This window comes from Microtus pennsylvanicus, chromosome 12, assembly GCF_037038515.1.
Source record: "Microtus pennsylvanicus isolate mMicPen1 chromosome 12, mMicPen1.hap1, whole genome shotgun sequence".
NCBI classification, from domain to species: Eukaryota; Metazoa; Chordata; class Mammalia; order Rodentia; family Cricetidae; genus Microtus; species Microtus pennsylvanicus.
Genome location: NC_134590.1, coordinates 33,494,943 through 33,508,719, shown reverse-complemented (window position 1 = coordinate 33,508,719; position 13,777 = coordinate 33,494,943). Strand labels below are relative to the sequence as shown.

Here is a 13,777-nt window from a genome sequence, read left to right as displayed (position 1 = left end):
GGGAATCAAACCTGGGTCCTCTGGAAGGGCATCCAGTGCTCTTAATCACTGAGCCATCTCTCCAGGCCCAGGTGGTCTAGCTTATACAGGTTTTGTTTTGCGCTCATTTAGTGGGAATAATTGTCTTTCTGAATAGAATATGGATAATGATTTATGTATATGCATCTACACAGTCTAAAGAATCCTGTTAGGACTTTTCATGGGTAGCCAAAAGACTTATGCTATAAACTTAAAAGTTAAGAACATTATATTGTCAGTACAATTTTAAATGTGTAGGTGGGATTGTTATTTTTGGGGGGGTATCACCCTAAAACATAATTTAGTATGATTAATTATTATATTCCTTTCAGCCACACATTAAAGGTAAAGCCCTCAGGAACATGGAGAACTATAGTTGCAGTTCCCACTGTAATAACAGACTCTCACCAAAAGCATCTTAGAGGAGGAAACACTATTTCTGTTCCTATCGACAGAGGAAGTCAGGGCAGCAACTCAAGTAGGAGCTGGAAGCAGAAACCCCGGGGGGGGGGGGATGCTGCTTGCGGACTTGGGCAGGGCTCTCCTCCATCAGTTAATAATAATCAAGACAATCCCCACAGACAATGCCCAGAGGTCAGCGCAATCTGGGCCATCTTCCAACTGAAACTCCCTTCTCAGGTGATTTTAGGCTGTATCGAGATGGCAATTAAAGGTAACTAGGGTAATTAGTTATCATAAAGTGTTTTATGCACGCAGTAACCAAACTTTGGTTGTTAAGCGTGAGGCTCACTCCTGGCTGCTATTTAGAAGTCAGCCAGGATGAGCTGTGCTCCCCTTTCTTCCTTACCTCCTTAGCTCTCTCCTGGGAATCTCAGGCTATTCTCCATCGAGCCGTATCAGGTTGACTAATAACGCGGTTACAAACAGAGAGAAAAACCTAATTTGATCTTACTGGTTTCCTTTTTAACTAAAATTTGTAAGGCTCATTAATAATGCTTCGAGCTGAGAAGACATTAATTAATATGTGGCCAAACCACATACCAAAGTTACATGTGTACTGGAATGGTGCTAGGAGCTCATGGAGGATTCAATCCTGGAACATCAGCTGATGCAGCAAATCCTAGGGCTATTTAACATAGGCGCACAGTAAAACATTCAACCACCCCTGCGAAAGAAAACCGTGCTATTCAGATGATCGGTGAGCAAGCACCCGCCAAGCCTCCAAAACCAACATCTGCTAATGTTCTGTGCACTCAAAGGTACGGAAGAGACTTCACAATGCAAAGGCCAAGGTTGCAGAAATAACACACAGATAGCTCTTCTCGGGGGAAGAAAGCAAAATGAAACAGCAACTCCAGAAAAGATTTCCTTTCTGAGGCCCAGCTTTTCTTGTGGAGTGTACACTTACACAGAGATCAAACACCGTGCCTTCAGTTTCAACGGTCCAGACAATACTTTCCACAGGGATCATTCATGTCGGCCGTGCGTATCTGAGGGCTGTGGTGTGCCCACTGCACCTCAGCAAACCGAAACTGGCATTTAGACCTTACAACGGGCATGGAAAAGAAAGCCACTCCTAGTGGGAATTTTTATTGTAATGTTTACACCAAGATCAGAGTTTGGCATAGGTTAAGGTCTGCACTGGAGCTCACTGAAAGAGTGTGTGTCTGGCAAGCATGATTCCCTCGGTTCAATCTCGACACCTCCTTCCTGTTGCAGGATGTTACAGCGGGTACCAACTCCTCTCTCGTACCTCGATCTGCAAGTCGTCCGTATGTACCCTTTCCCCACTTCTCTGTGCCCTGGCTGACACATCTGTGCTTCAAAACCATCCCTCCTGTAGGGCGCCTTCCCTTTCTCTCTGCTCCATGTCCTGGAGCTGCCAGAAAATCTTGCCTACTTTTCGAGCTGTTTTCCACACGTGGAGCTCCAGCAGAGCTCGGAACTCAGACTTCCTTTAATTTTCCTTGAGCCACACATTTATTAAAATAAAGATAAGCACCCGAACCCATCACGGGCTCCTAATGAATTCCGCCTCCCTCTTTGACATAGCAGGGTCTGCAGGTTGAGAGACCGTAGAAACATCCTCCACTGTGTATATCATGTCCTGAGCAATTCTGAGCTGAGGAGACCGTAGGTAATGTATTGGGTGATTGCTATTTGGCTGAAGGCTACAACAGAGTTCTGGTTTATCAGCTGGTGCCAAGCTTGGCAGGGAGTTCTTAGGGGAGAGCTGCAAAGTTCAGTATTTACCATCGACGAAAAACAAAGGCCTCCTAAGGATCTGAATGTACTGAGATACATATGCACACTGGAAGTCAGTAAAATATAAAACAGAAAGGACAAGCTGAGTAAGAGAAGATGTAATTTAAGATGGATGGAGATGAAAATCAAGGTAGCAGCTACTGGTAAGCAACGGCAACATGAGGGGCTCCTTGGACACTGGCCATGCTGGAGTGAGCTGCCTGTGGACTTTGTAAAAATGTGCTGAGTATGCACACACAGGTTTTTTTTTTTTTAATATTTTAACACTGTTTCTGGTACAAGTAGCTGTGATTGAAGTGTGTGATGTGTGTCTTTGCATTGCTGAGGTGGCTTTTCTAGAGTCTCACCTGACACTACCATACTGAGTTTCAGCAAGCAGCATTTGGTAGCTCTTAGGTTTCTTGTCTATTCTCAGGAAGTTCATGCAAACGTGGACTTTCCTGGCGTAGTGCATCAGAAGTGGCTACTACATACAATAAGACCCAGAGTTCCTTCAGCATCCCTTAGTAGAGGTGGAAGAGCAAAGGAAAGGAGCAAGAGTTGAGCAGAGGATCAAGTTAAAGCAAAATATGGGCATTTTATGAAGCTATAAAACCCACTCGGTATGTTCTTTTGTCAGGAAACAGTCTCTCCCACAGTTCCAACATTTATTCAGATTTTCTTGGAAGTAAATACAGGGTTGACGTTCATTAACAGTTTGTAAGTCTTCTCAAAGTAAACATCTGCCCGGCATCCATTGGCGTGCACATTCTCTTTCTCTTTGAGGAATGTCTGTTGAGTATTTACTGGCTTCATTTGTGCTCTCTAGATACCTCTTAAGTAGGACATTTATTTAGAGATGTCCTTGAGCTAAAGACAATCCCAAAGACTCAGGAAGTAGATCTTCATTGACTCCCCCTTTTAGTCAACATACTTATGCTACAACAGAAAATATACAAAGTGTCCCTTTAGGCCTCTTCTTGGCAGATGGCATTGGGCAGAGTAAGGCAAAAGGTTTTGCCTGGGAATGCCACTCTATGTGACGACGCTTACTGAATTCAAGTGGACTTCTTTATTTATGTATTTTTTAAAGTCTACCATGGGGGGGGGGGGATAGTCTTAAAGGGGTTAAGCTTTGATTAGAGATGTTGCAAGTAGAGAAAAATGCTTACTTCAATTTAACTTCTGCTTTCCAGGAGACATGAGTACATAAATTATGTAGCAGAACGGTGATTACTAGACAGTCTAAAAGCTGGAGGCTCTAAGCCAATTTTCAACCAACTGTCACAGAATGTAAGTTTCAAAATATGTTTAAACTAAACTGACAACTACAGAGGGGAAAAAAAAGCAAGACTCTTTGAAAAGCTGGGTTATGTGAACTGATGAGGACCTCAGAGACCATACTCTATTTAACACAGCGATACTGCTCTGTGGCCTTCCCACTCTTCTGGAGGGAAGGGTCAGAGGAAGAACAGCTGTATCCCCAGACCAGGAGCTAAGCAACAGAGAGGCGCAGAGCAGCCAACAGAAGCAGAGTTCATCCAAACACTGCAAGGGTGACAGGCAGGTCTCTGAGCAGGGCTCCCGAGCTGGGGTAGGAAGGTACTGTAGGAAGAAATGTGTGAGCATGAGCTCCCTCAGTTTCTGCCTCTCAGTAGCTCTCTTCTACCTGCTCCAGGCAGCTGGGCACCCTGGAGGATTTTATCCCTGCTACCATTTCTCAATCTCATCATGTTGCAGAGAGAATGATTTAATTCAGTGTCTAAGATGCCAGAGAGTCGTAGAGTGAGAACACGTTTTCTGAATCCCCAGTCAAAACAGCATCATGTGCCAGGTGGTGGTGGTGCATGCCTTCGATACCAGCAGTTGGCAGGCAGAGGCAGGTGGATCTCTGAGTTTGAGGCCAGCCTGGTCTACAGGGAGAGCTCCAGGACAGCCAGAGCTACATAGAGAAACCCTGCCTTGAGAAATTAAAAAAGGAAAAACAAAGCAAGCAAGTAAACAAACAGCAAAATAGCAACAAAAACTTCACAAACAAACAAACAAACAAACTCCTTCTCCAAACCAGCACTGTGCTAATATATAAATGGGAAGACTTAGGGCAAAAGCATGCAAATGGAGACTATACTTTCATTCCCTGCCATACAGACCCGAATAATTACACAGAATCTTTATTAATTACAGCACTGCTTGGTTAATGTCTTGGGCATATTCCTAGCTAGCTCTTACATCTTAAATTAACCCACTTCTATTAATCTGTGTATCACCACGAGGCTGTGGTCTACCAATAGGGTTTCCAGCACCTGACTCCTTCGGCAGCTACATGGCATACTCTTTGACTCTGCCTTCTCTCTCTCTCTCTCTCTCTCTCTCTCTCTCTCTCTCTCTCTCTCTCTCTCTCTCTCTCTTGATTTCCTGCTTGGCTTTACTTTGCTAAGTCATTAGCCAAGACAGCTTCTTTATTAGTCAGTGGTAACAAAACATATTCATAGCATACAGAGGGGAACCACACACCAAAAGCATTAGCAACTGAAGTCAGGATTATTTCTCTCTAGATTCTAGAACCTCAGAATAGCTCTTGACTTAGCTGTTTCCACAAATCCCCATGAGTCCTGGAGCAAAGGTTGTTTTCCGTAAAGAGCTGCAGGTCATCTGTGAAACGGCAATGGTCCACACCATCCTGCATTAAGCATGTGTGTCTGCTCCCAATGGAGGAGGTGAACCAGAACTTTCTTTTGTTCTTCAAAAGCAGCTGAAAGGGCATTCCAGCACATGTCTGTGATTCTAGGATTTGGGAGGAGGAGGAACGAAGACCAGGAATTCAAGGCTAGCCTGGAATTCTGGAGATCCTGTCTCTAGATCAGCCACTTAAACAACCAACTGAACAACCAATATATCTGTGATCATGCCAAGTAAGAAGCAGTGGACCTAGGCAAGGGAATAAAAGGGAAGAAGTACTGGAAGGGGATGCTTATGTTGACATGTTGAAAGCAAGAAGCTCTTGGAAGTAAATTGCCCAACAGTAAACACAAAAGTTGCGTAGCGTTGTTATAGGACCCAACCGTGACAAGCTCAATAGAGGCCTGCGTCTCAGAAGTTTACCATAAGGCAATAGTTGGTTCCAAGAAAGACTACAAACTGAGATTACCCAAGAACAGACCATCCAAAGGAAATTCCTAATATTACAAGCATTGTAGATAGGATTGCCTGCCAGCACACACCAGGACACCCCTAGACAAATGTCAGCCAATCAGGGGTCCTGAACCTTAGAAATCACTCAGCCCTACCTTTGCTATTATAAAAATCCAACCCCAACTGAGCTCGGGGCTCTCTGATCACACCAATATGTTGGACACACGGAGAATCTGAGTTCACAAATATCTGTGAACACAGAAGTTGTTCACAAAAACAAGGCTATGTTCACTGTTTTGATTTCAGATACACACACACACACACACACACACACACACACACACACACACACACACACTTCTTTTCTTGAGGTATAACATGTAGCCCATACTCTGTAATACAAAACCAGGACTCAAATGCCTTGGATAATTTTGGTTGGGGGGATTAGTTCTGTCTGTGAACAGTCCCCTCGGAACACAGTGGTGACTGAGAGATGCAATGACTACTGACAGAGGCCAGCAGCTTCTTTTAATTCAGTGGGAGCCTGGGGGGATGAAAAGCCCATTTTTGTAACCGTGGCAACTGGGCCAACACTAAAGCCTCTTTCTGAACTGGGTGCTGATGTCAGAAGAAATCTGATAGAATCCTGAAGACGAAGTGAACGAGAGACTCGTTATCTGTTCTGGGAAGATTTTCCTTGTTGCGCCAGTAGACCATAGTAGATGGTCCGTCCACCTCCTAATTATCTTTATATGGATATGGACTGACAAGCAGCGGGCTGGAAAGGAGTCTCAATTTGAGGACTAACCTCAAAGGGTTAGCACGAGCACAAGGAACTTGGGAAACAGTATCATTACAGTATTTTGAAATAAGAATCAATATTTATCTGAGCGTCACTCCTCTAATAGAATAAAATCTAGAGTTTCCTGAGGCTGGGAGGTCACGAGAAATGAGGAGTGACCCTGGGGTTCATTCTCCAAGGACCATACACAGGCTTGCTCCACATTCCCCAGCTGTGATAGGAACATCATTACACTAAGGTCAGTACGAGGAATGAGAAAAACACGACCTCCGCCAGCGGTTTCTATGTGAAGAGGCACCAGGCCAAGGAGGTGTACAGACATTAATCCGGCTGTGGCACTGATGTAATTATAATTATGTGTTTTGACCGGCCGCAGAGCCAGGCCTGAAGCTTCTCTTTAGGGAAAAGAGTATGAAGGTAATTATAATTTAAAAAAAGAAGTCAAAAAAGGTATTTTTATTAAAACAACATCAAAATACTGAATAGAACCAGTGTCTGCAATTCAAAGCCCCCAAACACTCATAAAGCAGATGATGTGGGATTCCCCTCTGTATGCTGTGAATACTATTGGTTAATAAAGAAAACTGTCTTGGGCCTGCACAGGAAATAGAGGTAGGTGTGGAAGACTAAATTCTGAGAGAAAGGAGGCAGAGTCAGAGAGAGACAGACGTGCTGAAACTTTGCAGGTAAGCCACTGTCACATAGCAATACACAGATTAGTGGAGATTGGTTAAATTAATAAGTAAGAGTTAGCCAATAAGGAACTAGAGTTAATGGGCCAAGCAGTGACTTAAATAATATTGTTTCTGTGTAATTATTTTGGGGCCAAGCAGCTGGGAACTAAGCAGCGGCCGCCTTACTACAAGCAGAAACAGCCAAGGAGGGAGGAGGCAGCCACACACATCTTTATAAGGACAGTGTCAGCACCGAGCTGCTGGTGCATGGCAGGGTGAGTCCCTTCCCAATCCCTGGCCTGGAAGGGCTCTGAGGTCCGTATGACTTATCATCCTCCAGGACAAGGATCTTCAGGAGAATTTCACAAGCACAGAACATATTTCTTCTCCCTCGACTCTGCTTTCTAGTGTTCTTCTGTTTTTGTTTAATTCTGTGGTTTATCTTCTTGAAGAATAGAGGGAATGCATGAAGCTTTGCTGCTGGGTCTGCTGCGTCAGGAAAACTGGCCTCCTGCATCTTTCAGACCAACTGATTATGCTCGCAGTAGAGTAGACAGAGATAGCAAGGAGAGCAGGTAGCAAGTCATCCTTGTACCTGGTCAGTACAATACCCACCCCAAGCACATAGTAGGCATGTCACCAATGCTAACTTGAGCCAACTGGCCACTTTATCTAAATATTGCTGTTTTGTGGTCTGTGTTCTGTTTCTGAGTAGGAGCCAGTAGTCATAACACTGATGGGTTTTTGAGCAATCGCCTGTTGATCCTCATGATCCCATTAGCGAAAGTGACTAAATAGCTCGTGGGAGCCTGTGAGAGCTGAGTGTTACTAAGCACTTGTCAAGACGTTGTGAGAAACCAAGAAAAGTTACTGAAGCCCCAGATTTTACAAAGTATGAAGATGCCAAGGTAAAAGCAAGAGCAGAAGGTCATTTCTATTTTTGTGATAAACAGAGAACATGACTGTTATGAACACTGGGCATCTACGGAATATATCACTCAAGAATCTCAGTCATATTAGTAACATCCCACAGAGAAGAACAGACTCCATAGGTAAAATAATTAGATGCCTGAAAATAACAGGCAAGTCTTAATTCTCTGAGGAAACTATAGCTTTACAGGTCAAAATGATGCTTATACCCGATCCTTACAGGGTGTGGTTTATGTACATCCCAGTAAGTAAATTCCAATTGAAATTCAAAGAGTACATGTAAGGTAGATAAGCGGAGACAAAAAATGGTTTAAAAGGAATAATTCTCCTTTATTAGTAAATAGAACTTTTAAAAGTATTTCGAGCAAAGAAAAGAAAGCTAAGGGCAATGGTGAGAAGAGAGACTAAGAAATTCTCGAGAAGCCCCATGTACACTCTGTCTCCTCAGAAAAGAAAGAGAGTTGAGGTAGTGCCGTGTCTCTGGATCCATTGTGACCAGCTGGTAAGAGTCAGTCAGTGGACAGCAGAGGAAAATCCTTAGCTGAGGTAAGCTCAGGAGAGGGGCATGGGCAGTGCTATGCAGTACTCTAAATTTTCAGAGGAAGACAATCCCTGACAAGAAAATCAGACAGGCTGGAGCTCAGTGGCGCTTGTATGCATTAGGCCGTCGTAACTCAGAGACATGTAAATCTAGGATATGAGCAGTCTTATAAGTTAGGAGGCCCAAGTCTTAGAGTAAATAAGCAGTCATCAGAAAAGTATTCAGCTGTTTGGAGAAGGACTCAGTTTGTACCTCCCAACATGCTATCCCCACAAAATAAATTCTAGCAGTTGGATCAACCATCTAAATAGAGACAACAGGGCTCTTCCATAAATGAACCAAGATGGAAATAAATGCAGATAAATAATTCACACCCCCTCCACCCCTCTGGTGCTGAAGGTCAAAGCTAAGGCTAAGAGCTCACTCTATCACTCAGTCTCGGCTCTGGCTCCGTAACTTTTTTTTTCTTCAGTATGGGGGTTTGAACCCAGAGTGTTGCACGTGTTAGGCCAAACCCAGTGAACCACATTCACAGCCCTCTTGAGAGTTTGTTTGCGTATGTATGTATGTATGTATGTATGTATGTATGTATGTATGTATATAGTCTCCGTAAATTGTCCAAGCAGACCTGAAGCTTTCTACATTTGGCCTTTTGCCTCCCAAGTAGCTGGGATTATTGGCCTGTGCCACATACCTGGTTGCCATTGGCTGATTTTATATACAGATAACGGCAAAGAGCTGCTGGGTTCAGATTATGAATAGCATCTAATACGGATCGTTAGGACTCATTCCAAAGTCTCTGCTGACAAATCCACCTCAGGTGGTGAACCTTGGGACTCTGGTAAACAAATGAACGAACCTAACATTTGTAATTTCTGGATTAAGAAAAACAGTATGGAACTTTTAAAAATTAAAAGCCTAAGATGGGGCGGGAGAGAGAGCTCTGTAGTTAGGAGGCATCGTTCTGCTCTCCCAGAGATCCAAGTTCGCTGTTACTAGCACACAATTGTCTGCAATTCCAGCTTCAGGGGGATCCAGTACTTGTGGCCTCTCTGGGCTCCTCCACATGTGTGGACATACTTGCCCTCACACAGACATATAATTAAAATAAAATCACTAAAAGATACCATTAAGATAAAGTCACTTTGGTTGCAAGTGGACAGTGCTGGGGACAACTTACCTGCAGCAAATGACGGCTTTGCAGGACAGAGCTAAGTCCAGGAAATACTGCCGCACTCCGAAGGTTAGGGCGTATTTGAGGGTCTTCCCGTCAATGATAAGAGCAAAATCGTTTTCCTTCCGAAGGGCATCCCCAAGGGTGGTGCAGTGCCGACTCAGAGTTTCTCTGGTACCCTGAAACATCAGCCAAGGTCGTCAACATTCATTCTATTTGTTCTACTACAAAGTCTTCAAGGTGTAGCTAAATTTCAAGTAGTAACTACATTTAGTTATTTTTAGTGATTACTTTCAAAATACTTTCACAAACCTTCATTCACTCAGTTCTCACAACAGCCCCTGGAGAGGGCAACTGACAAGGTTATCAGTTAGGTTCTGTGGGTTATATACCTGTCCACAGTTATATACCTGTCCACAGCTTCATCCTGCGTGACTCTGCCATTCATTACTCTCACCACGTGACTGCAATACTGCCCATAGCATTTTCAGCAAATTCTCTTCTCAAGAAAAAGAACAATGCTGACCTAATTTATGAACTAGTCAGAACTGGTTTGCCGCGAACAAAGAAAAAAAGTTGGGGAACATATTCGAAATAATTTATGAGTGTCCTTTTGAGAATACTCAGTGCTATTGAAATTTAATGCCCAGGAACCTAGAGCAGGAAACACAGGGTTCGTAATCTCCTGTAACTTTATGAATTGGCTTCCGTGGCTCCAATCATGGTTCCGTGATGCTGTATTTTAGTGGGGGGCAGAGACATGTAGCTTGGTAATTGTGATGGAGTCAATACAAGGAGCCTTTCTATCAACCAAAAGTTTACTCTTAAGCAGAATAAAAACCTTTAGTATCAGGGAAAGCTTTATTCATTTAAATTGCATAAGAACAGGTGTAGGTCCTTCATCAAGGCTTTTTCCCTCAGAGGGAAAAAGGAAAAAAAAAAAGAACAAACCCACCATCACTACTAACAACAAACAACGTACCACACACAAAAAAATTATCATTTTGTATACCCAGTTTTCCTCCCCAGCTAAAGACTCTTCTTCCAACACAATGGTTCTGTCCAGTTCCTGTTCTAAAGAGCCCCGGCGCTGAAGAAACACAGCACTCATTCTCCACAAGGAAACAGACATTGAAGTTATGGCATGGGCACTAAATCTACAATTATTTATACGAATAAAATACAGTCACACAGAATACACTTATAGGATACTTTGTGTTCATTATATTCAAAACAGAGAGTTAAGTGTGGTGGTTTATTTGGCTTGTCAACAGCGTTAGCCTAAGCGGCACCTGAGTGTGACTGTGACTGTGTTTGTAGAGACAAGCAGATCATGGGCGCTCTGAACTAATAATGGACTCACACCTTGACAGCTTCACAGTGTGGTGGTGCTGCTGGGATGTGGGGAAGCGAGGTGGCGCCTGTTAGAAGTGTCACCAGGTGCGGGGCCGAGGTGCTCTTACCTGGGTCTGTTCCAATCTCTGCTTGCCCCTGCTTTCTGCCCACTGTGCTGGTCTGCTACACCCTGCCCACATCATGAACTGAACCCGGGAAACTATGAGCAAAAGGAACCCTTTTTCATCGCTAAGTTGTTCTTATTGGGCATTTGGTCACAGAAAAGTAACTGATAGTGTATTTCTCCAATTTAAGGGTGTGGCCCAGTCATTTCATGGTGTGGGAAGCAATAAGGAGATTAAAATTTCACACTGGAGATCGTGGTTCACACTATATCCTAGCATTTTAGAATCTGTTTATTGAATGACAAACCATGTCATACTATAGAGTAAGAATGCCCAATAATCCCAGCAGTAAAATCTTCCAATCTGATCATGACACATTCCATCACACCGGGAGCGAACACTTGCTCCAAGAGGACTTAAGGAAGTATAAAAGTCTATAAAATTCTGCCAAGAAAGTTTATGAATGGCAGTCTAAAGCACATGACTTCAGATTGTTTTAAAAGCAAATTCAGAGATTAGGTGGATAAACCAATAAAGGTGTGAAAAATTGGAGTAAGAATAAAATGCCTGACATGTGCTGTACACTGGGCTGTTTTAAGAACTATGTGTTGAGACATTTATGTTAACACGAAGTATAGATACTATTCTTGTATCAGTGTTAGGACGCAGTGCAGTGTTCAAGCTCCTTGCTCAAGAATACATTTACAAAGTAACATCAGCTCAGAATTAAGTTTCTGCTCTGGTTTGTCTTTCTCAGTACACCCCATCAAAAAGAAACCAAATGCCTGAAGCATCAGGTAGCACCAGAAGCAAGTTCAAGGCCACAGCATTCTTTCTGTGGTTTCCCAGAAGCCTTCACTGCCCTTCATCTCACCTGTTCATAAAACAGAGTTAAAGCACAACCATGTCTCTTCCTGCTCTCCCATCTATCCAGGGCTTCAACCCACTAAAATCTATCCCCTTACATGGTATCAAATCCATAGTTTGATCCTGAGGAACTTTCCCCAGAGTTCCTTCCACAGGCTTGACTCTTGCATGTCTCTCCTGCCAAAGAAAGCTAACCTACCAGGCTCCCAGGCTGCCCTGTGCAACCAAGCCTATGTTAACAAAGCCCTCAGCTCCTGGGGAGTGTCCAGGGCTGAGGCTCTGCCCACAACATGTACAGAGCCTACAATTATCACACACTCAGAAAGACATTTAATGACAGCACTGATAAATAATGACAGCATTCCACTGGCAACAGTCCATTTCTCTTTAGTGTGCACACGCGTGTGGGCACACACACACACACACACACACACACACACACACACACACGACAGACAGACAAAGACAGCAGACTTTCAAATAAAGATAAACAGCCTCTGTGTGTGCGTGTGTGTGCGTTGCTTAAGTGACACTTGAGCTGGAAACCTGAAGCAGAACCTACAAGGGACCCCAGGGAGACTTCAGGTCTCTTTGGGGATCAGCTGTAAATGACGAAGAAATCACCCCCAGCACTGTGGAACGCCCATGCTCCCCAGGCTGTGGGAGCAGCCCTGGTGCCCTGCTTTCCTTTTCTAAGGTCTTCTCTGACACCTTCAAATTGGCTGAAAACTCTCTTATTTGTGGCATCAGGACCTGTGCTTCCTTGGTGACTTATCAAAGACCTTCAGCAAATCAAGAGGTGTCAGGAGATGTAAGAGGCAACATCTCAGGCAGGGTGAAAAACTCAGCAGCCCACCTCGGGTGCGAGGTTACACCAACACCAGCCTGCTAACTCGCGCTATTTTAGTTCAGAGCGTCCGTGTACAAGGAGCTCTGTTGCTGGCTGGGTGCCGCTAGTTATGATTTATATTTTATCCTTATTTACTGTTGGTGCTGTTTAAAAAATTCTCTTCTTTATGAAACATCATTGCATTTTCTCCAAGCCTGGGTGGGAGCTGTGCTTTATGGCCTCATGGCATCGAGGCTTATCTCCTGTGGCTATGGATGAATTTATTACTGTATTAGCTGCCACTCTGTTTTCTCTTTGGCTACTGGAGGGGGAAATGTTTAAACATTTAAACTCAGTGACTTGTGAAAGTGAAAATATGTAAAGAAGAAGTTAAGTTAGAAAAAAAGGATCAAAGACGGTACAGGGCGGAACAACACAAGGCCTGTGCAACATCCTGCCCATTGTTATTTGTAAGCTCGATAAAAGGGGACATCAGAGGTGTCCCTAGGCTCAGGCAGTTTGTGGAGCCAGACACAGGGACAGAAGAAAGGTCATAGTTCTGGCCAATAAGGGAAAAGTGGGTTTGACAAGGCTGTGACATTTCCTATGGCTTCTCCTCTTTAGTCCCCTTTCCCTGGATGCCAGTGCCTTTCACACCTGTGTACTCAAGGAGAGCATTCAAGGCAAGGAAGTCCTTCCCGACCATCTTGCCCCACCTTCTCTCTGCAACGTCACAACCTTGCTACAACAAACGCTATTTCTCAGTGCCGGTTAGGTTTTGTCAAACTTGATACAAACTAGAGTCACTGGAGAGAGAGACCCTCAGTTGAAGAATGGGCTCTATCAGGTTGGCCTTTGAACCTGTCAGTTGGTGCCACTCCTGAGTGGTGGTCCTGGGTTGTGTTAAAAGAGCAAGCTGAGCAAGCCATAGAGAGTAAGCCAGTAAGCAGAGGTCTTTTGTGGTGCCTGCTTCCAGACTCCTGTCTCAGCGCCTGCCCTGATTTCCCTGATAGACTCTCATCTGTAGGATGTAACAAACCCTTTCCACCCCACACTGGTTTTGGTCAGTCTTTATCACAGCAATAGATGGCAAACCAGCATAGGCAGTAAAACAGAGGCATCAATCTCTTCTCCCCCAGAGGCTA

General features: G+C 44.0%; 1 protein-coding gene across 6 annotated transcripts in view; it reads right to left on the bottom strand.

Annotated features, from left to right (window-relative positions):
• The window catches only part of Atp8a1 (ATPase phospholipid transporting 8A1), a 209,148-nt gene that overhangs the window by 54,048 nt on the left and 141,323 nt on the right, over positions 1-13,777 (bottom strand). For all 6 annotated transcript variants that reach the window (XM_075943172.1, XM_075943171.1, XM_075943169.1 and 3 more), the window contains one exon: positions 9,483-9,655. In XM_075943172.1, the coding sequence (XP_075799287.1) occupies positions 9,483-9,655 (173 nt within the window). The remainder of the gene's footprint in view (positions 1-9,482; positions 9,656-13,777) is intronic.